The sequence below is a fragment of the Natrix helvetica genome (assembly GCF_964273705.1).
Source record: "Natrix helvetica genome assembly, chromosome: 4".
NCBI lineage: Eukaryota > Metazoa > Chordata > Lepidosauria > Squamata > Natricidae > Natrix > Natrix helvetica.
In genome coordinates this window covers 170,329,356-170,355,688 of record NC_138550.1, presented here as the reverse complement: position 1 = coordinate 170,355,688, position 26,333 = coordinate 170,329,356, and the positions used below count along the sequence as shown (strand labels likewise).

Here is a 26,333-nt window from a genome sequence, read left to right as displayed (position 1 = left end):
TGTGAAACGTCTTCAAGAAAACCACCAAGATCAGAGAGCACCAAGGAGTCCATAGGCCTTCTCCTCCACCTCCTCCTCCCTGCACACCCCACTCCCTTCTAGCACTGATTCAATTACCTAGACGGGTTGTGAAACGTCTTCAAGAAAACCACCAAGCTCAGAGAGCACCAAGGACCCCGGATGATTAAATTTACTACATAAATTCATCCTCCCTTCCTCCTCCTCCTCCTCCTCCTCCTCCACAAAACGCTTATCACCCTGGGGTCTCCAGGCATATTTGTAGAGCCCCGTTTTCAGAGCCTTGCCAAAGAATTCAAAGTGGGGGCCTGTCTTATCTCTGCAGGGATGATGTTCCACTGGGGGGGGGGGCACAGAGAAGGCCCTTTTTCCTGGTCACCCGAGCTCAGTGATGGAAAACCTTTTTGGCACCAGGTGCCCAAAGTGAAATGCGTGTGCTGGAGCACTGGAAATCTGCAGAGCAGCTGGCTGGTGTGCATGCATGCGCCGGCCAGCTGGTCTTTGGATTTCCCATAGGCCCATGCACATGCCAGCCAGCTGGTCTTCATGTTCCTCGCAAACGCATGCACACGCCAGCCAGAAGGTCTTCGGATTTCCGGAAACCAGAAGAACAGCTGGCGACGGCACTCATGCCCACAGAGAGGGCTCGGTGTGCCACCTCTGGCATGCGTGCCCTAGGTTTGCCCCCACAGCACGAGCTGAAGCGCCTTAAGCGAGGGAGCCCCTGGGGAGGTTTAGGAATTCTGGGAGTTGAAGGTCCTAAAGAGGCCATCGTTCCCCACCCCTGCTCTAGAGATTGAGCCGTCTCCCCTGCCCCACCGCAGGGATCCTGGCCTGCCCTGGAGAAGCAATCTGGCTTTTGCCCCCCCTCCCTCTCCTCCTTCACCCCATGCCAAAAGGCTCTTCTCGTGGGCAGAGGGGTTCGTTACCTTGTAGACGCAGCCCAAGGTGGTCTGAAGAGGACAGGTGACCAGGTGTGTCCCCACGCCAATCATGTCGATTTCGTTTCCCTGCGAGGAGCACAGCAAAACCAAAGAGGAACTCCTGAGTCACACACACACACACACACACAAAATCTCACAATGTCACACAAATCAGAGCAGGCTTTTGAACCTCAGAGGGACACAAATTCAGATCCTGTCCTATAACCTGTGGTGACCCGCCAGTGGCCAACGGAGCTGGCAGCAGATTCAGACAGTGAGGAGGTTGGGGAGGAACCTGGGCCAGTCCCGGAGTCTGGGGAAGGCTCTGACGAGGGCTCTGTGTCGGAGGCAGAGTTGGGGCCAGAGCCGTCTGACAGTTATCAGCTGCCTTCAGAGTCAGACATCAGTGAGGCAGAAGAACAGCTGGAGCCTGTTCCCAGTGTGCGCATGGGCAGAATTGCCAGACGAAAGGAACATCGCTCTGGGCACATGCTCTATGATTGTACACTCTGCAGGCAGCTGGCCCACAACCATAGAGCGTGTGCCCAGAGCGGCCACTGCCGAAAGACTCGGGTTGGAAGCCGCAGAAAAAGCCAGGCTGGGATGGCGGCGGCAGCGGCGGCGCTCTGGCTCCGTAATGAGAGCTGGGCCATGCATCCTGGGGCTGGGAGGCGGGTGAGCGAGAGCGGAACAGACGCTCGCGCAACCCCCCTCTCCAGCCATGCAGAGAGCCATTCATTGGCATTTGGAAGGCGCCAAGTCGCAGGAGCCGGGTGGCGACGAACAGGCGCTCATGCGGCTTGATGATACCCCTAGGTCAGTGAATGGCGCTGTGCCCGGCTGCAAAGGGGGGTTGCCGGGTGGCTGCTCGTGAGCGTGGTCGCTTCATGGCTGTTTTGTTGCGCTGCTGTGACAGCGCAACACAGCCGTTCGTCAATGAGGCTGTGCCCGGCTCTTTGGGAGCCCCCTCGCAAGAGAGCAGCCGCCCGGCAACCCCCTTCTTCAGCTGGGCACAGCGCTGCTCACCAACCTAGCGGTATCTCGAAGGCACCAAGCAACGCGATCACCTTTGCCTCCCCCCAGGTTCCCGCGGCTTGGCACCTTCGCGATACTGATAGGTTGGTGAGCGGCACTCTGCCTGGCCGGAGGTGGGGGGTTGTCCAGGGGGCTTATATGCGGGGGGGGGGGGGGGCTTACACCAGAAAAATGTGGCATGGCTGTATTATGAGGACATGTCGTATTTTCGGGGAAACACGGTAGTTGTATCACATCGCACCACTATCATAACACAAGTTCTCCCCCTGCTACTAAAAATACACAACACTCCATTTCGACCTCTGCTCAAACTTTCCTGCCACTCCCTTCTCTGGAAAATGAAATCACTTCCCCCTGCGCTTCAGCATGTGACCTTTAATCTTTATATTGCTAATACTGTTTCTCGTTTACTTATTTCGTCCATTTTATACAGCCTTTCCCCACCGCATGCCAAGCTGCATCGGTGTCTCCTCACCTCTCGAGACAATTCTTCCAAGCTCTGTTCACTGACATCGTTGCTGACCGTGATGGGGATCGTCTCAAACCAAGGAACCTGGAAACTGGAAGGGGAGACACGGGGGTTAAGGGACATCTTTCATTTTCCCTTTGCAACCCATAGCTGTTCTGATGCAGCCTTCACAGAAGCAAGAAACAGATTTCCCCCGCAAAGCAAACCTCCTCTCTATTTACACCTTGGGAATGAACTGCGTCGGGAATGAAAGTCCAGGCAAGAGTCCTAAAAGGAGTTAACTGAAACAATAGCCCTGATCAGCTCATTATGATAAAGGAAAGACGTGAGGTTGTGATTTAAGTCAGTTCCAACAGATAAATAGATAAACCTCAGTTCTGGCAAGGCAGACTTTGTCACATGAAACACATAAGGAGCAAACTTTCTAGAAATACGAACTGTTGTCTCCTACGACCACCACTCTCCTTTCCTTCTATTTATTCCCCAGCTAGTGAGGGGCCATTCAGAGCCCACGTTTGTTTTGCTTCCTGAGCCGGCTCCTTGTCCTTGGTTGTTCACCTCTCTGTTCTGCCACCAGCTCCGCGGGGAGGCCACAAAAACATCTACATCTACAGCCCATGCCAAGGTGATCCAGCGTTCTCCATCAAGAGAATGGGCTCCGTTCCCATTTTAAGCCCACGCTTGAAGATGGCAGGTGAGAATTTGTGTGTGTTTGTACTGATAAAATAAATATATATATAGTCAGTGGTGGGCTCCTACCGGTTGAGACCAGTTCGGCTGAACTGGTAGTGGTTTGGTGGCTGGAACCAGCAGCGACCCAGGCCTGCCACGCCTCCGAATCAGTGCCCTCTTGTTTTTTGATTCTGTGCTTGCGCAGAACAATTTTTATTGCACTGCACATGTGCGTGTCACACACATCCAGCACACACATGTGCGGCGTGCGCAAGAGCGAACCGGCAGTAGTGCCTGCCGGAAGTCACCCCTGTCTATAATGTATGACAGGTCAAACTGTGTTGCAAGTAGATGTATAAGTTATAAATTTTGGATCTGTTTCCTAAGTGGGAAAGTTGTTATTTCTGCAATATATTTGTTAGTGTTCCATGGGGGGAGGGCAGGGAAGACATCTGTTTTGGGGTTTTGGCCTTTTAACCCACCTCTTTTTTAAATATATATATATATTTGTCTAGTTTTCTTTTGTCTTTATTATTCCCCTTTGGATTTTGCAATTTAATTTTTCTAAATAAAGTAGTGCAAGAAAGGAAATCGTAGTTTGTAAAAGAAAAAAAGTTGAGGCCGCAGTGTTATTGCAGGCTGTCCTTGACTTATGGCTACAGTTGAGCCCCAAATTTCTGTTGCTAAGTGAGACAGTCGTTAAGTGAATTTTGACCTCTCTTGCCAAAATAGTTAAGGGAATCGCTTCAGCGGTTAAGTTAGCAACACAGTTGTTAAGTGAATCTGGCTTCCCCCTTGATTTTGCTCATCAGGTCGCAAAAGGATTTGCATGATCCTGGGACACTCAACCGTCATAAATATGAGTCAGCTGCCAAGCGTCTGAATTTTGATCACATGATTAATGGGTTCCTTGCTCTTTATTGAATACACAGCGTAGTAATGTCGAAGCAAAGCTACCGTATTGTTTGGACTATTAAGACGCACCGGTATATAAGACATACCAAGATTTCAAAGAGGTAAGTAAGAAAAAAAAGGTTTTTGCCTTCCCCCAGCCCCCAGGAGCCCCCTGCAGGCTTCAGCAGGGCTGGGGGAAGGCCAAAACGCAAGCCATTTGTGCGGAAAACGGACCATTTGTTTGCAAAAACAGGGGGATTTTTCCCTTCTCCCAGCCCTGCTGAAGCCTGCAGGGGGCTCCTGGGGGCTGGGGGAAGGCAAAATACAGATCTAAAAGTAGATGGAATAAATGAGCTAAAAGAAATGTAGCCCCCCCAAAAAAGAAGATTAAAAACTTGGATGAGGGTGAAAGAAGTGGGATAAAGAAGAACAGAAAGAAAAGGAGGGTGAAATGAAATATTGCATGAAAGCACTTTAATAATGTGTATGAATAGTAGAATTACATAAGTTGGACTGTTGTTCTATATGTGGTGTAAGAGATAAAAATTACTTTTGAATGTTTGCTAGGAATGTAGTAATGTAATGAATATTAGCATGAGAACTGTAAAGTGGGAAAATTAGCTCGTACCAAGAGCAGGATTACAAAAAATGAAGGATTGGAGAAAATAATACATACATTAAAAAAAATGTCATTAATCATGAAAAGCTAGAGAAAGACCATGACTGACATATTGAAATATTGAAAAAGGAAAAAAAAGGAAAGATTGCGTCCTTGATTACTGTAATGATGGCAAGGGGTAGGGAAAAAGAGGGATAAAATAGAGGTATAATATGAGGGGGGGAAATAGTAAAAATGATATAAAGAGGATAGGAAGTATGGTAGAATTATGAGAATATGCATTAGCAGAATCAAAAATGAAAATAAACTGCATTTATTAAGAACAATATTGTTATGATTAGATGTATTGAAATGTATGGAACTCAGGAACCAATCCATTCACGAAATGAGATGTGTAAAATAAAAATTAAAAAAAACTTTTAAAAAACTGATAAGTTTTCCAAGCCAAACCCCCAACCTCTCACGTAGTTGGTCCATGTAAAATAAGTTATCATAGTTATGGGAACAGTCTGCTTCAAGTCCACATCTATGGTGATGTCCTTGAACAGATTTCAGGCTCGCCCGGCCTTCATTCAGCAGAATCTCACTAGTTTCGTTTCGCCATCTAACCCATTCGAGAGCAACGCCTCCCACCTCCCTTACTCCAGGGTTGTCAAACTCCAGATGCATCACACACTGGCCACACCCACACCCAGTTTAGCGAAGGTGTGTGTGTGTGTGGGGGGGGAAGTTCCAATACATCATGTAACGCCGCCATGATGACATGAGTTTGACACCCCTGTCTTACTCTAATGGCAAATTGAAACCAAGAGACCCTTAGCTGCCAATGTTTCATCCTTGACCCCTCCGGGAGTCACCCCTAACAACTCCCCAACTCACTGCTTGCTACAGGTCCGAAAGATGTGCCGGATCGCCACAGACTGCTTGGCCAGGTCTCCGCTGTCCAGACGCACTCCGATGGCTCGGTATCCCAGCTGGTTCAAGGCCAGGGCAACGGCACAAAAGTTGGGGATGCCACTCCTGAGAAGATCAAAGTATCCGTCAAGCTCTCCTAAGGGATCGTGCCTGAAGGTTTACAGAAGATGCTATTCCTCCGTTGTTCTTTACAGTTAGTTCTCGAGTTACGACCACCAAGGAGCCCCAAGTTTCTGTTGCTAAAGTTTAAGTTTGGAGAAACTATTCGCAGGACTTCTGCCTTATAGTAACATTTCTTAAAATGTTACTACTCTTTCTGATATTGTGCTTAATAGCAGATTAACAGAGTTCTCTTTCTGCATTGCTCTAAAAAAAAGAAAGTGAGAGAAACTTTCCTTTTTTCTTTTAAAAGAAGGGGAAAGTGTGAAGAGACTGTGCAAAAGTGTCATAGAGTATTTACATGGGAGTTCCTGATGGATTTTCAACAGGGGTCTGTAAGAAGATTCAAATAAGATACACCCACCAACAAAGACAGAGCAATTCCCTTCCCACTCCCTTCGAGCACTGATGATGTTCCCTAGTTGGGTAATGAAACGTCTGCAAGGAAACCACCAAGCTCAGAGAGCACCAAGGACCTCACAGTTCTCCTCCTCTCCACACTCCCTTCGAGCACTGATGACGTTCCCTAGTTGGGTAATGAAATGTCTGCAAGAAAACCACCAGGCTCAGAGGGCACCAAGAACTACCACGTTCAAAACTGAGCTACGAATATTCTCTTTTAGCAGATTCCAAGGAGCATATATGGAAGACTTCCCAGTCAGTTATTGTCCTATGGAATCTGATCAATTCACTATCTATGAGGACATTCATTCATCTCAAGATCTCCATCCAGATCTGATCCCTTCACAGATAAGTCTTGAGTCTTACAGAAATGGTTCATCATTGCCTTCTTCTAGATGTTGCTTTGGTCTTCAGGATTCCTTCGTGGTCTCCCCTCCAAGGCCTGACATCCCCCCTCCCTGCTTAGCTTCTGGATCCACCCAAGGATGACCAGGCCAGTCCCAACCCAAATCTCATCCCTTCCAAGATTCCACCTAAAAGTGGGGTTTTCAGCCTTCCTTTTCCTTACCTCATGACACAGTAGGTGTCCACCAGGCCTTGGAAGTTGTGTGGGTAGGCAATGGCGTAGGACATGAAGGCTGCCCGCTCTCCACAGCTCACCTTCTCCGGCGGGACTTGGAGTAATTGGCACACTTGGGTCAACCACTTGTCCACTAAAGTTGGAAAGTCCATGGGCTCCTTCCCAGTCAGGGGCAGCAGGCTCTACTGGGGAAAAGAGAGAGACTGCCCAACCACATCTCAACATGCCCTAGTACTTCAGCCACCATCTTAAGAGTCTGGGATTTCTTAATACTATATTTTCCAATTCTTAACTTGTGTATGTTTTTCTGTCCCGGCCTTTTTCCCTCGTTTCTAGGCATCGGTACCATTTGTCCCAGATTTTGTGACATTCCGTCTCACCCTAGTCTTTGAGCTCGAGAGTCAGTCTGTCGATCTCTGTGCACGTCAGTATCTTTTTTTATTATTTCTTGTTTCTGAGGGAGTCTCTTTATTTTTCCATTTTTGCGGTATTAAGAAGGTGTGATAGGTAGGAATCGGATATGCATTTGTAGGGCTAGTAATTATATAAGAGAAAGGACCAACGGAGAGGTAATCTGACTGACTGACTACACATACCTATGGAATGGATGTAAAATGTAATTGTTGTAAGATCCAAACATTACATGGAAATGTTTATGACAGAAATGTCGCACTATGTCCAATGTTTTTAATGTTTCTCTAATAAAAAGCCTTTAAAAAAAAAGAGTCTTAGGATTTCCTGGCTGCTACTCAGAAGGGACATTTCACAGATGTACCTTGGAAGACTAATTGGGTCTGTAAGCTTATAGGACTTCCTGGCTATTTGCCAAGATCTTCCACAAAGTTCCATGTCTCTTTTGTCTATCCCTGAGGTAGGACATTCACAAGACCAGCTGCCAGTCTCCGATCTCCTTCCCCAAGGATATGCTCTATATGGAGTCCTTGATGGTCTTAGCTGTTTTCTTGCAGACGTTTCAATGACCTAACTAGGTAACATCATCAGTGGTAGAGGGGGGGAGAGGAAGAGGTGGAAGAAGAGGAGGATTGTGGGATTCTGGGTGCTCTCTGAGCTTGATTGCTTTCTTGAAGACATTTCATGACCCAACTAGGTAACATTATCAGTGCCATAAGGGAGTGGAGTTTGCTCTTCCTTTATATACAAGTGGCCTGCCCTGTTAATATCAGTAGGAGTGTTCTTGGTAGTTCCTTGATTGGGACATTGTTTACTGAAGCAATCAAAAAGCTAAAAGACCACAATGTCTCCTGGCCAGTAATAAACACCAAGAGAAGCAAAGTTTAACACCAAGCAATAAATAATAATCCAATAAAAAAGTACCAACTCAGTAAAGAACAACCTAATCAAGGAATCACTGAGAACACAACACAACTGACAGGGCAAGTCACTTATACATAAACAGAGGAAACCCCACTCCTTCTAGCACTGATCATGTTCCCTAGTTGGGTCATGAAATGTCTGCAAGAAAAGAAACGATGTCAGAGAGCACTGAGAGGAAGGAAGGAAGGAAGGAAGGAAGGAAAGAAGAAGGGAGGGGGGAGGGAGGGAGATATCATTGTTGACGTTACCTAGCTGGGTCATGAAATATCTGCAAGAAAACCACCAAGTTCAAGGAGAAGGAAGGAAGGAAGAAAGGAAAGAAGAAGGGAGGGAGGGAGGGAGATATCATTGTTGATATTAACTGTCTGGGTCATGAAACATCTGCAAGAAAACCACCAAGTTCAGAGAGCACCCAGAAGAAAGAAAGAAGGAAGGAAGGAAGGAAGGAAGGAAGGAAGGAAGGAAGGAAGGAAGGAAGGAGAGAGATAACATCTGCAAGAAAAGCTCAAAGAGACCACACAGTTCAATCCTGACCTATCTTCTCTTCTACTGATACTGTCTAGGTCTATCTTCAATGGTCTTTAGATCCAGAGAGAAACCTCACTTTCTCCCAACATAGAAAACAACTGAATTTCTAGCTTCTCGCCCTCCTTTAATTATCAAGGGTCCCTCGTGATTTTAATTAGGTTTTCTTGCTCTGTTTGCCTTTAGCTTGGCATCAAGCCGAGATGGAGAGTCCAACAATGCACATTACAGACTGGGTGTCTCTTATCGCGTTGCAGGCACCCGGCTGTGGTATTAATAGTGCGACAAAGCGCCATCAAAGCATCATGGAGCCCATTCATTCAACTTCAGCACATCATGGAAACAGTGATGGCCTGGGGTCATCCCAGCGTTTAGCTTCTTGGCCGAATCCCCTACCCAGGGTAGAACAAACCAGTTCTTGGGAAACAATAAAGGAAGCCAGTTTCAAGCAATTTAACAGAATCACAGAGGGACCTTGGAGGTCTTCTAGTCCAACCCCCTGCCTAGGCAGGAAACCCTATACCATTTCAGACAAATAGCTATCCAACATCTTCTTAAAGACTTCCAGTGTTGGGGCATTCACAACTTCTGGAGGCAACTTCAGTTCCACTGATTAATTGTTCTCACTGTCAGGAAATTCCTCCTTAGCTCTAAGTTGCTTCTCTCCTTGATTAGTTTCCACCCATTGCTTCTTGTCCTGCCTTCAGGTGCTTTGGAGAATAAGTTGACTCCCCCCCCCCCCTCTTTGTGGCAGGCCCTCAAACACTGGGACGTGAAACTCTGTGGAATCCTACAAATTCACCCTGGACTAGATCCAGAGAGAAAATCTACTTGGCCTTTTCCTGGAGAAATGTCGTCAAAGACCCAACAAATGTATTACGACTGTTTACAGTCACTTTCTCCTTGGTTTACAGAATAACAGAGTTGGAAGGGCTAAACTGCCTCTTCTTTCTGGCAGTTTAGCCACAGTGATTTTGGGGGGACGGACCTTCTCTTGCCCCCCTGAATACTAACCTGTGGGTTGACGTCATCCATGGAGGTAAAAGAGGAGACGTAGGAATGAGCCAACGTTCCCTGAACTGGAATCCCGTAGAGTTTCCCGGCCAGGACGTTGCTGGTGAAATCAAAACCTGGAAAAAGATAAATTTGGGAGATGGGAGGTGAGAATGAGGAGAGGAGAGGCACTTAGACAGGACATCCAAGGATTTCCCTTCATTAGCCTTCGGTAGAACCGCTTGGGTTCATACTTCATAGATGGATCCAGGCAATCCTCAACCTACATCCGTTCATTTAGTGGCCGTACAATGCTACAAAAGCACTGAAAAAAGTGGTTTATGATCACTTAAGGGATAGAGAGGGAGAGAAAGAGGGAAGCAGAGGGGGGAGAGGGAGGGAGGGATAGAGGGGGAGTGAGGGAGAGAGGAAGGGAGGGAGATGGGGAAAGAGAGGGAGGGAGAGGGGGAGGGAAGAAAAGGAGAGAGGGGGCGAGAGAAATTGAGAAAGAAGGGGAGAGGGAGGGAGAGGGGAAAGAGAGGGAGGAAGGGAGAGGGGGGAGAGGAAGAGGGGGAGTGTGGGGAGAGGGAGAGACAGGGAGGGAGGAAGGGAGGGAGAGGGGGAGGAGGGAAAGAGAGGGGGAGGGAAAGAGGGAGGGGGGGGGAGAGAGAGAGACATTCTGTAGCCATGCCCATTCCCCATGAATGCAGTTTTAGCCTTCCGGTGGAGCTGATCCCATCGTCTGGTCTACCTGATGGGGCTGAGCTCAGAACTCCCATCACCGCCTTCGGGAGGATAGTCACAAACGGGACCTTACCGCCCACGTAGGAGTACTTGGATGCCGAGAGACCTCCGTCCAGGCCCTGAGCCCGACGCAGACCCATCTCCATCAGCTTCTTGTCTGGGCCAGCTGCAAGACGGAAGCGGGCGGCGTTTGTTGCCACCAGGCTGCAGAAGGAAACCCCATTGGAGAAGGTCAGGCCTGCCGCAACTTAAACCTCTGAATAAAAACGATGCCTGGCTCCATTTGTTGAGAAAGGTATCGTTTTATTAGAGGCCAAGTGCATTGCAGTAGTGCAAAGCCAGAACTGAAAATCACGCACCAAAATCCCTACGTTCAACTTTTCCCATCCTTACCCATTTCCCATGGCCCACCCCTCCTATAACCAAGGAGGTACAGCCAGATGTTTTCATAACAATGAGTTCAAGCCAAGGTTGGAGTGTGGCTCCCTCCTTTTTCCAGCCAAGTGACCTTGAATCAGGGTCTCAAGGAGACACAGCAGCTACTTTCGACTTCCCAAGCGTTCCCCCTTTCATCCACCCTCCCCACAGTTCAAGGCAGCGAAATTCAGCAAGCTCCTAGTCAGCCATCTATTACGGAGCACGAATGCAGTTAAGGGCGGTTAAAAGGACTGGTTGCATTTTAAATGTTCTTTTTCATTCTTTTCTTTCCTAATGCACGTGAACATTTGGCATAAAACGATTCACCACCTAAGCTTTGAAAGAGCATTTACAGAGCCTGGTGGCTTTGATGGGCTGGACGAGCTAACATTTCACCTCCAAAATATCCTGTGGAAATCCATGCATAGGGATCCTTTACCACTCAATCTGCAAACTCTATTTATTTTGTCATGTTCAAGTAGCGTCTATTGGAGGTGTTGAGCCTTTGAGAGCTGCATGCAACAAAACTTCATTTTAATGTATGCTGATTAGTGTACATTCAAAGGGGCAATAAAGTTATTGTGACAATAGTTATTATTCTATTCTATAATATTCTATATTTCTTTTCTTTTCTGTTCTATATTTCTATTCCATTCTATTCTATATTTTTATTCTATTCTATATTTATTTTATTTTCTATATTTCTTTTCTTTTCTATTCTATATGTCTTTTCTTTTCTATATTTTTATTCTATATTTCTTTTCTTTTCTATTCTTTTCTATTCTATATTTCTTTTCTTTTCTATTCTATATTTCTTTTCTTTTCTATTCTTTTCTATTCTATATTTTTTCTATTCCATTCCATTCCTGTTGTTTTTATTTATATATTACTAAAACTATTGTTCCTGTAACCCTTAACTGAGTGAAACAGTGCATTGTAGGACATCAATTTCTTGAGCCAAGGTACTTCCAATGGGACAGCTTATAGAATTTGTCCAAAATCTGGGATCCGGGACTTTTGTAGAATTTATTACCTTTACTCAGCAAACCTTGAAATATCAACCTCCGATCCATTTGGGGGAAAACTGTTCAATTTCCCAGGAAAATAGATGCCCAATATCGCAACTTTGAAAAAGTTTTCGAAATGGGCTGGAGTGATTCACATTCAAAAGGGGTCATTTTGAACTGGGAAGGTTTAAAGTCGAAACTATTCTAAGCAGGGCTTTAGAACCAAGACGAGGAGCTTGTGGTTGGGGATGTGAACACGTCAAACCTCCCTGGTTCCACCCACAGACTCACCTGGCGTAGTTCACCAGGCACAGCAGGGTGGTCTCCATAAGCTGGACCACCAACAAGGGACCCCTGACCTGGAGTAACGGCACCTGAGCAGAATCAGGGAAGAGAAGCTGGGAGGTTAGACAATCTCCCGAAAGGCCCTGGGACTTTTAGCCAGAAGGTTCCTTGGGATGAGCTTCAGAACCCACAACCCTGATGGGTTAAAGTTGTGGGCTGGTTGAATTTAACAATCCTTCCTTCCCTTCCTCTCATCCTCCCATCCCTTCTTCCTTCCTTCCTTTCACCTCCCTCTTCTTTCTTTCCCACCCTCCCCTTTAATTCCTTCCCCTCTCTCCTTTCATCCCTTTTCATGCCTTCCCCCTCCTTCCTTCCCTCAGTCTCTCCTGCCTTCCTTCCTTCCCTCCCACCTTCTTTCCTTTTCTTCTTCTACTATTCTTCCTCCCCCCCTTCCTCCTTTTTCTTCCCCCCTTCTTCCTCCCTTTCCATCCTTCTTTCTCTCCCTCCCTCCCCACATTTCTTCCTTTCCTCCCTCCCTCCCTTCCTACCCACCCACTCTTCCTTTCCTCCTTCTATTCCTTCCTTCCTTCCTCCCCACATTCCTTCCTTTCTTCCCACCCTTCTTCCGCCCTTCTCTCCCACATTCCTTCCCCTCCATCCCTCTCCTCCTTCCATTTCTTCCTTTCTTCCTCCCTCTCTCCTCTTTCTCTCCATTCCCTCCCACCTATCCACTTCTTTCGTTCCTTCCTACCCACTGTCCTTCTGTTCCTTCCTTCTTCTTCCCTATTCCTTCCATCCTCCCCACCTTCCTTCCTTTCCTCCCACCTTCCTTCCTCCCCTCCATTCCTCCCGTCTCTTCCCTCCTTCCAATTCCTTCCTCCCTCTCTCTCCCTCCCTCCTCTTTCTCCCTTCTCTATTCCTTCCTTCCCACCCTTTCCTCCCTCCTTCTTTCCCACCCATCCACCCTTCATTCCCTCCTTCTATGCCTTCCTTCCTCCTCACATTCCTTCTTCCTCCCATCTCTTTCCTCCTTCCATTCCTCCCTTCCTCCCACACTTCCTTCCTTCTATCACTTCTTCCCTCCTTCCCACTCTTTCCTTCCACCTTCCTTCCTTCCCCCTCCTGTAAGGTAAGAAGAGGGCCAGCATTCCCTCCTGTTCTTCTCCTGGAGCAAACGTGGGTACTCTTGAGCTCCTGCACGCTGCCCTTTCTCCAAGGAGACTCTGCCGGAAGCTGCACCCACCCTGGAGAAAACCACCGAGCCCTCTGGGGCTGATGAGATGGAGACCTCGGAGGCATCCACTGTGTGCAAGTACTCAAAGAAAGCTTCCTCAGTCGTCGCAGGAAGGATGGACTTCAGGTACTCGACATCTGAAACAAAGGAAAGCCAAGTAAGAGATCAAAGACACTTTCCCTTAAAAAAAGGGAAAATTGGAAAATGGAAAAAATTCCCTCGGAGGGAGAGGTAATTAAAAAAAAAATAGTGTCAACTCCCCTGCGTTGTCATAGTAGAAAGGAGGGGAAGTGCATTCCACGCATAATGTCAGCTGAAGTCGGATCTCAGATTACTTCAGCAAGCTTGGGAGGGGTGCACCTCATAGGGGAATGTGATTTATGACACAGACTGAGGGGAGGGAAGGTACAGGGGTAAAGTTCAGAAGAAAAAATCAAACAAAGGACAGGCTTCACTGCAAACAGATCTTGCCTAATGGATCACCTAATAAATCACTGGTTTTGTGCTAAAATCTTGACTCGATAATTATGATTTCATTAGGGCATCGTTAGGAAATTTGACAATTAGACTGTGCAGAAATGAACAGATTAACGTTCTTATAATTTTTGAGAGCTTTACCCAAACTGCAATGAACACTGAGGCGCCGGATGGGGGACCAAGATGAGTGTGTTGGGGAACCAGAAGTGAGGAGAAGAACTAAAACAACGGCTGGGGATGGCCTAGAACTTCAGAGGCCACTGGAGGCCCGTTTCAGGGCTATGGATGGGCCTGATTGACTGCCTAGATTAAGAACAGCTGGGCCCAGAATGCCCCCCCCACCCACTAAGGAACCCACATCTGTAACTATATCAATCTTCAACCACCTTGGACTGTCTCCCATTTTTATGACATCTCTGCCTTGCTTCACTATTTGGGAATATTTGAACATTTCCCCCCCCGCCTTCTTTCCAAGTACTATCTGGATACTAAAGCCTCCAGCTCCCCATTAAGACCTTAGCCCTCCGGCTATTGACTTTTACCACCAGCACCCTTACCCAATTGGGCTTCAATATTCTATCAATTTATTCAAGGTTAGACCTGCTCCGCCTGCGGGAGGCCCCTCTCTCGCAGGTATGGCCCTTGGCTCTTACAAGGGCCTGCCTTGATGACGGGTTTGTGAACCCCGAGAGGTGGAAGAAACGGAAGCTGAGGGGATTTTTAGCCAAATGTTTTACATTGTTTTTAGGGGGTTCCAGGGAGGGGTGGGTGGGTTAACCAGGCCGGGAGGGAAGCCAGCGCCAGACGAACAGGTGAGTCCAGGAGGGAAGTGAGCGGGGTGGGGGGGGAGAGGGAACAAATTATTCCGGTAGAGGGTTGTTTTACTACATCGGTCGCGGGGAGGGGGGGATGCGAGGACAAGAGAAGATCACAAGGTCGGTTGGGAGACCGTGGCTGTTGGCTACGCCCGGTCGTTTGTACCAACCCCCGCAGCCTAGGTGGTCAGGAACTACAGAGCCAGGGCCTGCGGCTGATGCTTTGCAATGCAAGGTCCGTAACCAACAAGGCCCCCCTCATTAGTGAGTTGATCTCCGAGGGGGAGCTGGACCTTGCAGGGATAACGGTTGGGCCACGAGGGTGGTTTACCCCTCGTGGAAATGTGCCCACCGGGTTTCCGTGCATTCCATCAGCCTCGGGCCCTGGGTAAGGGTGGTGGGGTGGCGGTAGTTATACGGGATGGTCTGGAACCGAGAGAGTTCACTGTTCCTCAGATACCCGGTTGTGAATCCCTAGGTGTGAAATGGGGCCCAGGGAGGCAGTTGGGCCTGCTGATTGTATACTTGGCTCCTCGCTATACATCAGCGGCCCTGCCCGAGCTCCTCGAGCTGATCTCAGAGACGGCGGTTGAGATCCCCAGGCTCTTGGTCATGGGGGACTTCAACCTGCTGTCGACGGGAGCAGCATCTGAGGTGGCTCGGGAGTTCATGGCTTCCATGACAGCCATGGGCCTGACCCAATTAATTCAGGGCCCCACACACGAGGGCGGTCACACACTGGACCTTATTTTTGTATCTGAACAGTGGACGAGTGATCTGGGAATAGGGGATTTAGTTATTACTCCCCTGTCATGGTCAGATCACTCATGTCTCCGGCTCGACTTCCCTGCCGCTACCCCCCACCGCGAGGAGGCGGAGCCAGCCTGTCCAAGCTGGTACCGCCCCAAGCACCTGATGGAACCGGATAGGTTCCAGACGGAGCTTGGGCCACTACCTGTAGCCCTGACCCGCGCTCGGTCGGAGGACCTAGTGGCCGCCTGGAATACGGCGGCGGCTGGGGCCTTGGACCAGGTTGCGCCTTTGCGACCTCTCCTGCGGCAGCGATCCACCCGAGCTCCTTGGTACACCGAGGAGCTGAGGGTGATGAAGCGCCATAGGAGACGTCTAGAGAGCAGGTGGAGATCCTCACGCTCCGAGTCTGATCGAACACAGGTAAGAGCCTATTTACGGACCTACCTTGTGGCATTGAGAGCGGCCAAACGTAGACATTGTGCTGCTCTTATTGCGTCCGCGGATAACCGCCCTGCCACCCTGTTTAGGGTGACCCGCTCTCTCCTGTCACAGGGGACGCGGGGGGCACCCTTGCAGGGTAGAGCAGAGGAGTTTGGGGAATATCTGCAGGACAAAGTCGCTCAGATCCGGAGCGGATGGGCCCCCTCCAGTGGGCCGGACGAGCCGTCAACAGTGAGTCTTGTGAGACCATTCTGGGAGGAGTTTGACTCTGTTGCCCCCGAGGATTTGGACAGGTTGCGTGGACGGCTGCGACCCACCACATGTTTAATGGACCCGTGTCCCTCCTGGCTGGTACTGGCATCCTGGGAGGTGACACGAGGCTGGCTTCTGGGCCTGGTGAACGCCTCATTGGGTGAGGGATTCTTACCAACTGCCTTGAAAGAGGTGGTGGGGAGGCCCTTACTCAAGAGGCCTTCACTGGACCCAATGGAGCTGGCTAATTATCGTCCAGTCTCCAAACTTCCCTTTTTAGCGAAGGTTGTTGAGAATGTGGTGGCACAGCAATTTCCACGACACCTTGACGAATCCGAATATCTAGACCCACGCCAGTCCGGCTTCCGACCCGGGCACAGCACAGAGACAGCCTTGGTCGCGCTGGTTGATGATCTCTGGAGGGCCAGAGATAGAGGTTGTTCCTCTATCCTGGTCCTATTAGACCTCTCAGCGGCTTTTGATACCATCGACCATGGTATCTTATTGCGCCGGCTGGAGGGGATGGGAGTCGGAGGCACCGTTTTACGGTGGTTCGGCTCCTACCTCTCCGACCGGTCGCAATGTGTGTTGACAGGGGGGCAGAGGTCGACCCTGAGGTCACTCACTTGTGGGGTACCGCAGGGGTCGGTCCTCTCGCCCCTCCTGTTCAACACATATGTGAAGCCGCTGGGGGAGATCATCCGTGGTTTTGGGGTTGAATACCATCTGTACGCTGATGATACTCAGCTGTACGTTTCAACCCCAAATCACCCCAGCGAGGCTGTCGAAGTGATGTCCCGGTGTTTGGAAGCCGTCGGGGTCTGGATGGGGGACAACAGACTCAAACTCAACCCCTCCAAGACTGAGTGGCTGTGGTTACCGGCACCTCGGTTCAGTCAGCTGACTCCAATGCTGGCCATAGGGGGCGAACAACTGCCCCCTGTGGAACAGGCGCGCAATTTGGGCGTCCTCCTAGATGCCCGGCTGTCAATGGATGACCATGTGGCAGCCGTGGCAAGGGGGGCGTTCCACCAGGTTCGCCTGGTGCGCCAATTGCGCCCCCTTCTGGACCGGGATGCCCTACGCACGGTCACTCATGCACTGGTGATGTCTCGCCTGGACTACTGTAATGCTCTCTACATGGGGCTTCCCTTGGGACGCGCACGAAGACTGCAGCTAGTCCAGAACGCAGCCGCGGGGGCAGTCATGGGGAGTACTAGGTACTCCCACGTAACACCGCTCCTGCGCGAGTTGCACTGGCTACCTGTGGTCTTTCGGGTGCGTTTCAAGGTTTTGACCACCATCTTTAAAGCGCTCCATGGCATAGGGCCTAGTTACCTGCGGGATCGCATCCTCCCACACACATCCCTGCGGCCAATTCGCTCTCACAGGGAGGGGCTTCTCCAGGTGCCGTCCACTAGGCAATGCCAACGGGCGACACCAAGGAGTAGGGCCTTCTCTGTGATGGGCCCAACCCTCTGGAATGACCTCCCCCCCGACATTAGAACCACCACTGACTTCCGCTCCTTCCGGCAGAAACTGAAGACACACCTGTTCCGACTGGCTGGCCTGGCATAATTCTTAACGTCTACCTCCTGGCATATATATTTCTTACTGGTTTTCTAGGGGACTTAATTTTATAGGACACTGGGGTTTTAAATTCTGTATATTTTAAATTATTTACTTAGCAATTACAGTTCTGTCTATTTTTATCCTCCTCTTATTTATGTATTTATCCGTTTAATAATTTTAATTGTTTAAATTTTATTTATGATTGTTTTGATATGGACTGTACACCGCCCCGAGTCCCTTTTGGGAGAGGGGGCGGTCTAGAAGCGCTAAATAAATAAATAAATAAATAAATAAATAAATAAATAAATAAATAAATGGAAAGAAGAATCGGAGTATTATAAGATACAGGGGTCTTTTTAATCATTGGATAGAAAGTGAATATGGACGAAAACAAACAGAAAACTGAATAAATTGGGAAAGAGAACAGAGTTGAATTAAAAGGCAACTGAAATGTAAAGGTAAATTAAGGATAAGAATATACTAAAAATGATGTAAATGTTAAATATGAGGACACAAAAATTGTACTCAGATGACACACTGTCAGATTAATGATGTGAGAGTGGTGATGGAAAAATAAAATAAAATTACACAAACAAAAAGGGAAACTTTTTAAGACCGGGAAGACAAAAAACATCACAAAAGATCTTTTCAACAATAAGGAATTCACCAAGTTCACAAGGCAGCTTTTCTTACAATATTATTGTCGGGCATTGCTCCGGATAGTCCTGGAGTCTGGGGAAGGCTCTGCGTGGCAGGCAGAGATGGGGCCAGATCCGTATGCCAGTTATCAGCTGCCTTCGGAGTCAGACATCAGTGGGGCAGAAGAACAGCTGGAGCCTGTTCCCAGTGTGCTCATGCGCAGAGCTGCCAGACAAAAGGGAGCAGCTAAGGAACAGGGATCGACTTGAGAGTAAGGCCACAGGTGGACGATGAATGGCCCCTCCCAGAGGAAATAAAAGAGGAGCAAATGGGGAGTGGAGTTTGCAGGAGGCCATTAGTTCGCTTCATTGGTTCGTGACCCTCCGAGACTCCTTGCCAAGTTCTGCAGATATCGGACTGGCAGCTCTCCCAGCCAGATAAGGTCTGTGACTGTAAATCCTCCCTTGAAAGACTTTGCTGGATGAGAATGAGCAGAAATCACAGGAAATAAAAGGGGTTCATTTTTTTAAACACCTCTGTTATTCTGCTTGTCACAGAGTGACCCAGCCATCTTTCTGGCATCTTCTGTTAAAGAACAAAACATCCATTAGTGAGTCAGCCTCGCTTCTAAATTACTGCAAGAAAGAAGGAAAATAATGTGTTTTTGTGTCAATAACGTGCCAAAATTAACAGCAAAAAGCCACCGACAGTTTAACTTGAGGAAGTCATAAATGGATAAAAGAGACGGTATAAATTTGGAAGACTAATAATTTAGTGAAAAGGCTTCTGAAGTTTTTAGAACTAATTAGACAAACAGAGCAGGGCCTTGTGAAAACGTCGATAGTTTGACATCAAAGGGGAAAGACAATTAGTGGATTTCATAACAGGAGATACTGTAATATGAGATGTTATTAAACTGGAGGAAGTGGGGGAGAGAAAAACCATAAGAGTACAGAAAAAGGAAAAGAATTGGAGAAAAGAAAGTTTGCTATTTGCTTTCATAGCAAAAAGGCAGTCCTCGACATATGACAATTGAGCCCAAAATTTATGCTACTAAATGAGACATCCAAACTAGACTGTGCAGAGAAGAGCAACAAAGATGATGAAAGGCCTGGAGACAAAAACAGATGAAGAACAGTTGCAGGATTTGGGTTTGGCCACTCTAGAGAAAAGAAGGACTAGGGGAGACATGATAGCAGTACTCCAAATTAATCTCCAAAGCATCTGAGGGTAGGACAAGAAGCAACAGATGGAAACTAATCAAGGACGGAAGCAACCTGGAACTAAGGAAAAACTTCCTGACAGTGAAAAGAATTAAGCAATGGAACCGCTTGTCTCCAGAAGTGGTGGGATGCTCCATCACTGGAAGTCTTCAAGAAGAGACCGGACAGCCATTAGTCTAAAATGGTAAAGGGTCTACTGCTTGGGCAGGGGGCTGGACTAGAAGACCTCCAAGGTCCCTTCCAGCTCTATTCTGATTGAAATGGCATGGGGTCTCCTGATTGAGCAAGGGTTGGACTAGAAGACCTCCAAGGTCCCTTCCAGCTCTATTCTGATTGAAATGGCATGGGGTCTCCTGATTGAGCAAGGGTTGGACTAGAAGACCTCCAAGGTCCCTTCCAGCTCTATTCTGATTGAAATGGCATAGGGTCTCTTGCTTGAGCAGGGGGTTGGACTAGAAGACCTCCAAGGTCCCTTCCAGCTCTATTCTGATTGAAATGGCATAGGGTCTCTTGCTTGAGCAGGGGGTTGGACTATAAGACCACCATCTTTAAAGCGCTCCATGGCATAGGGCCTAGTTACCTGCGGGATCGCATCCTTCCACATACATCCCTGCGGCCAATTTGCTATCACAGGGAGGGGCTTCTCCTGGTGCCGTCCACTAGGCAATGCCAACGGGCGACACCAAGGAGTAGGGCCTTCTCTGTGATGGGCCCAACCCTCTGGAATGACCTCCCCCCCCGACATTAGAACCACCACTGACTTCCGCTCCTTCCGGCAGAAACTGAAGACACACCTGTTCCGACTGGCTGGCCTGGCATAATTCTTAACGTCTACCTCCTGGCATATGTATTTCCTACTGGTTTTTTAGGGGACTTAATTTTATAGGACACTGGGGTTTTAAATTTTGTATATTTTAAATTATTTATTTAGCAATTACAGTTCTATCTATTTTATCCTCCTCTTATTTATGTATTTACCCATTTAATAATTTTTAATTGTTATTATGTATGATGTTTTTGATATGGACTGTACACCGCCCCGAGTCCCTTTTGGGAGAGGGGGCAGTCTAGAAGTGCTAATTAAATTAAATTAAATTAAAATTAAGACCTCCAAGGTCCCTTCCAGCTCTATTCTGATTGAAATGGCATAGGGTCTCCTGACTGAGCAGGGGGTTGGACTAGAAGACCTCCAAGGTCCCTTCCAGCTCTATTCTGATTGAAATGGCATAGGGTCTCCTGACTGAGCAGGGGGTTGGACTAGAAGACCTCCAAGGTCCCTTCCAGCTCTATTCTGATTGAAATGGCAAAGGGTCTCCTGCTTGAGCAGGGGGTTGGACTAGAAGACCTCCGAGGTCCCTTCCAACCTGGCTATTCTGACTTATCATATGGACATTTAATGAAAGAACTCCAATAGCTTCTAAGTTCCACTCCCCTCTGATAAGTCAATTAAGTCCAGTTTTTAGACTTTTCAAATCCAGGTGGATTCAGTAAGAAGAGTTGGACCAAGGAAACCATAAGCCACAGGGCTGAGCCTCCCCTCCCAGTTGGGCTGGAGGTCAGCCACCATCTATCAGGGATGCTTAAGGGAGATTTCTGTCCAAAGCAGGATTGGCCCCTTCCAATCCCACCCGGCCTCCCATCTCCACCAAGCTGCAACGAGCCAAAAAATCTTGCAAGAATCCAATTCAGCATCTGAGGCTGAACACCCAAGAACAAAATGTCAAGTTTCAAAGCCTGAATGAAACCTGGATGAAAGAGTTGAAAAGAATAAATATGAGCAGGCGTTTTTTTTAAAAGAACAGCTATAGAAGTGGGTGAAGAAGGAAACAGAATCGGCAGGAAATGTTCCTTGCTTAGCGCCAAGTCTATTTATGTTCTTGGATAAGAGGTGGGTGGGCGCATGCATTTCATAAGGGATAAAGAAAACATCAATGGGAAAAGAATCGGGGAAACAAAGTCAGAGGGAGCATCTGAAGAGATGAAAAATGTGGAGAAATTTGGGAGGAAAAAGCTGGTTGCAGGATCCTAAAATTTGACAGTGGGGGAGGATGCAAACGGGCCCATTAATATATATATACATATTTTGTACAGGGTGTGGGGATTTTAGGAACTTAAGCCAATGTCCTGTTCTGCTGAACATTCTTACCTTTTTAGTTTCCTTCGGTGTTTATTCAGCACCATGGTAAACAGAATAACAGGGTTGGAAGGGACCTTGGAGGTCTTCTAGTCCAACCCCCTGCTTAAGCAGGAGATCTATTCCAGACGGTTATCTGGGCTTGATGGGAGGGATGCACATGATCAAAGAACGTCTGATCATAGAATGTAATTCTGTGAACAGAATAACCGTGTTGGGAGGGACCTTGTAGGTCATCTAGTCCAACCTCCCACCCAAGCAGGAGGCCACTTCTGACAGAGGGTAGTCCAGTCTCCCCTTGAAAGCCTCCAGTAATGAAGCTCCCACAACTTCCGAAAGCAACTTCTGTTCCACGGGTTGAGTGGTCTCACCATCAGTAAATTTATCCTAGAGTTCTAGGTTGCTCCTCTGCCACTTTAGACCCTTGATTGTATAGTAACAGTAGTAGAGTTAGAAGGGAACTCGGGAGGTCATCTAGCCCAACCCCCTGCTCTTGCAGGAGACCTATGATATTTCTGATAGATAGCTGTCCGGTCTCTTCTTGAAAACCTCCAGTGTTGGGGCACTTCTGGAGGCAAGCTGTTCCACTAGCTAAAAGAATTGCAGAATAATATTTAGAAGGGACCTTGAAGGTCTTCTAGTCCAACCCCCGGCTCAAGGAGGAGACCCTATATCATTTCAAACAGGTGACTGACCAGTCTCCAACAACTTCTGGTGGCAAGCTGTTCCACTGGTTAACCGTCCTGTCAGGAAGTTTCTCCTGAATTCCAGGTTGCTTCGCTCCTTGATTAGTTTCCACCCATTGTTTCTTGTCGTGCCTTCTGGTGATTTGGAGAATAATTTAGAGCAGAACAGGAGCTGGAAGGGACTTTGGAGGTCTTCTAGTCCAGCCTCCCACTCAAGCAGGATAATCTATACGATTTCAGATAAGTGACTGTCTAGTTTCTTCTTTAGAAACCTCCAGTGATAGGAGTGACCATGATTTCTGGTGGCAAGCTGTTCCACCGGTTAACTCCCCTGTCTGGAAGTTTCTCCTTACTTCCGGGTTGCTTCTCTCCTGGATTAGTTTCCATCCATTGTTTCTTCTCCTGCCTTCTGGAACTTTGGAAAATAGGTGGAGCCCCTCCTGTCTGGGGCAGCCCCTCAAAAATAACCAAAACAAAGGTTACATTCTTAATTTCTAGCACTCGACCAAGATGAGAGCAATCGGTCTTTTTCTTCAGTTGCTTCTGGTAGGTGCCCTGTAATTACCAGGTAAAACAAACAGGTTCTCCCAGGAAATTCCTACGGTGGGCATTGGGGGGGGGGATGGGGCGACAACAGGTGAGCTTACACGAATGGGACAATTTTTAATCCAAAGCCACAATTGTGCACAATTGTCTGTCCTGCGCGGGAAGAGAAGAACGGCTGAACTTTGAAGCAACGTCCGAAGGATGTTTCTCTCCAAGGTGGTCAAACTCCGAGGAGTTCGTACAGGTAGTCCTCGACTTACGACCACAATGGAGCCCCTACATTTCTCTTTGCGAAGCGAGATAGCTGTTCGGTGAGCTTTGTCCCGTTTTACGACTCAATCTTACCACCGAAGCAGTGCAGTTCAACTCGCAAGACTCGTTCAGGTCGTTAAGTGAATCTGCTTCTCATCGTACGACCACGGGAGAACCAGTACCTTCCCAGACAAATGGTGGTACCAAAGAGTCAAAGAAATGGCGGTAGCTGTGGAAGACATAAGAGGCTAAAACATATGAAGAACGGTTGCAGGAACTGGGGATGTCTAGCTTAAGAGAAAGAAGGACTAGGGGAGACAGGATAGCAGTCTTCCAATATCTCAGGGGTTGCCACAAAGAAGAGGGAGTCAAGCTATTCTCCAAGGCACCTGAGGGCAGAACAAGAAGCAATGGGTGGAAACTAATCAAGGAGAGAAGCAACTTAGAACTGAGGAGAAATTTCCTGACAGTTAGAACAATTAATCAGTGGAACAGAAGTTGCCTCCAGAAGTTATGAATTCCCCAACACTGGAAGTCTTTAAGATGGTATTGGATAGCTATTTGTGTGAAACGGTATAAGGCTGTGAGGGCAAACCAATGGCATGCATGCCACAGGTGGCATGTGGACCCATCTCTGCAGGCATGCGAGCCGTTGCCCAGCTCAGTTATACCATGCATGCACGCACGCGCCTCCTGGCGACCACTGATTTTTACATCTCTGCCGCGCATGTGGGAAATGTGCCTGCATGCGCGGGGCCGAGGGGGTCGCAGGGCGGGAGTGTGCGAGGGTGCAGTGCCCCCCCACGCCCCGTTTTTCATTTCAGAAGGCTTCAGGGAGGCCTGCTGGTCCCAAAATGGTGTGTGTGTGTGGGTATTTGTGCACATTCGTGGTAGGAGCGTGTGGGGGGTTGTGCGCACATGCTGAGGCCGGCGGAGTGCATTGCATTATGGGTGTGGCCACGCAGATGCATATTGTAGTGCACGCACATGTGATTTCGGCAGGCAAGGAGAAAAAGGTGAGCCCTCAGTGGTTTAAGGTCTCCTGCTTGAGCAGGGGGTCGGACTAGAAGACCTCTAAGGTCCCTTCCAATTCTATTCTGATTCATTGATTGAACGTGGGATGCTGCAATCGTCGTAATTGAAGAAAATGGTCGCCAGTCCCTCCCCCCCCCTGTCATCAACTTTGACAGGTCTCTAAACAAACCGTTGTCATTTGAGGACTGCCACCCAAAAATAAATAAGTGATAAATCAATGCTCAAGAGGGCCAGAAGGAAGGCTGGATAGGAGAACATTTTAAGGGGGTAAATTTGCACCAGGGTTTTGTTTTTGTTTTTTTGGCACCAACTACACACTTTGCGCAAAGCGTTCCTTAAAAAATGTTGCAAGGCAGCATCGTGCATGGGTGTGCGTTGGTGCATGCCCCGTTAACCAATACGCGTGCATGCAGCCTTTGGATGTGCTCCAAACTCGGATTTAGCCACACAGTCGCTCCTCTCCCTCCCCCCACCCCAGCCTTGATCCAACCGGAGGCATCGTTTCTTTCCGAGAGCCGCACATGTAAAGCAAAGCGCACACACACACACACACACACACACACACACACGATTCACAGAAGGGGAAATTGAGGCACGCTGCCTCTCAGTGTTAGCGAACTAAGGCAACCTCGGAAGTTTTTGCATGCACGTTTTAGCGACAGCGTGGGACTTACAGGGAAGGAAATTTAAAAATGTGCATTGGCTCCTTTGCCATCGGCCTATCTGTCTTCCTCCTTGCACGCACACCCACACCCACACCCACCCACCCACACCCCAATGCCTGGATGGGTAGCTGGCCCTGGCTTGCCCCCACTGAAGGCAGGTTCAATTCCCACCTGCAGCTCTCCTTCCCCAAAGCTGCAATTGAGTCCCCCATCCTCCGCCAGCTGGATCAAGCTCATCCCTGGATGGGAGACCACCAGGAGATCCCACCGCTGCTGCAGGGAAGACCCCCCCCAAAGGGACCCGTATGGCACCCCTAGGGGAACATGGGTTAATGCAAGAGGCGGGGGATGGGGGGGGGGAGAGAATCCCAGGACCTTTTGGGGAACCTCGGGGGTTGCAGAAGACTCAGTATTCCCAGCCTCCCATCCCCCTCTCCAACCCGTGGTCTGCAACCGGCTGTCCCCGAGTTCTGTGGCCCTTTTGGGGATCCCAGCCGCCCCGGGATTCCTCTTAGGGCGCCCCCCTTCTCCCAGCCCCGTAGTTAGGAAAAAGCCCTGTTGGCTCAAGCTCATCCCTGGATGGGAGACCACTAAGAGATCCCACCGCTGCTGCAGGGAAGACCCCTAGGCGCACGTGGGTTGACGCAAGAGGGGGGGGAGAAATCCCAGGTCCTTTTGGGGAACCTGGGCGTCTTCCGCGACCCCCGAGGCTCAGCCATTCCCAACCGCCCCCCCGCCCCCCCAACCCATGGTCTCCAACCGGGCGCCCGCGAGGGCTGGGGGAGCCTTTTGGGGAGCCCGGGAGCCCCGCCTTGGCCTTAGGGTCCCCCTCCCGCCCCCCAAGACCCCCGAGCGGCGCCTCACCTGCGCGGCTGAAGCGGAAGGCGCGGAGGAAGTCCAGGCAGTCGTGCAGGCCGGCGCTCAGGGCGAAGGCGCCCTGGAAGGGGCAGCGGCGGAAGAAGAGCTCGAAGGCGGCCGGCTGGCGGTGTCTCCCGGCCCGCCAGTAGCCGTAGGCCATGGTGAACTGGTAGAGGTCGGTCAGCAGCGGCAGCGAGCCCCGCCCGCCCTCCATGCCCAGCCTCCCCACCCGCCCGCCCGGCTGGCTCTGCCCGGCTGGCTCTGCCCGGCTCTGCCCGGGGCACGAGGGGACCCAGGCAGCGGAGGCCCCGCCCACCCGTAGGGAAGCCCCGCCCCCTCCTCCCGGGAAGAGACATTGTAGCGCTGGAGCGGAAGGGCCGCTTCCCGGGCAGCGCCAGCCGGGCGCCCGCGGGCCACCCCAGCCGGAGGGAGGGAAGAGGAAGGGAAGGGAATATAGCACAGAAAACAGAACAGGAAATAGAGAGAATGGAATGAAAATCGGAATTGAATGGAATAAAGATTGGAATAGAAAAGGGAATAGAATAGAAAATAGGAGGCAATAGAATAGAGAATAGAATAGAATGAAAATTGAAATCAAATAGAATAAAGATTACAATAGTAAAGGGAAGAGAATATAGCAGAGAAAACAGAATAGAAAATAGAAGAGAGAATAGAATAGAGCAAAGATTGAAATCAAATAGAATAAAGATTAGAATAGAATAGAAAAAGGAATAGAATATAGAGAAGAGAATGGAGAAG

General features: G+C 48.9%; 1 protein-coding gene across 1 annotated transcript in view; it reads right to left on the bottom strand.

The window, feature by feature from the left end:
• Positions 1 to 25,803, bottom strand: part of NAPRT (nicotinate phosphoribosyltransferase) — a 32,676-nt gene extending 6,873 nt beyond the window's left edge. The window contains exons 1-9 of the mRNA XM_081951964.1: positions 25,581 to 25,803; positions 13,236 to 13,363; positions 11,999 to 12,081; positions 10,357 to 10,487; positions 9,561 to 9,676; positions 6,675 to 6,868; positions 5,510 to 5,650; positions 2,452 to 2,536; positions 948 to 1,028 (exon numbers count right to left, since the gene is read on the bottom strand). Of these exons, the coding sequence (XP_081808090.1) occupies positions 948 to 1,028; positions 2,452 to 2,536; positions 5,510 to 5,650; positions 6,675 to 6,868; positions 9,561 to 9,676; positions 10,357 to 10,487; positions 11,999 to 12,081; positions 13,236 to 13,363; positions 25,581 to 25,788 (1,167 nt within the window). The 5' untranslated portion in view covers positions 25,789 to 25,803. The remainder of the gene's footprint in view (positions 1 to 947; positions 1,029 to 2,451; positions 2,537 to 5,509; positions 5,651 to 6,674; positions 6,869 to 9,560; positions 9,677 to 10,356; positions 10,488 to 11,998; positions 12,082 to 13,235; positions 13,364 to 25,580) is intronic.
• Positions 25,804 to 26,333: the final 530 nt, after the last annotated feature.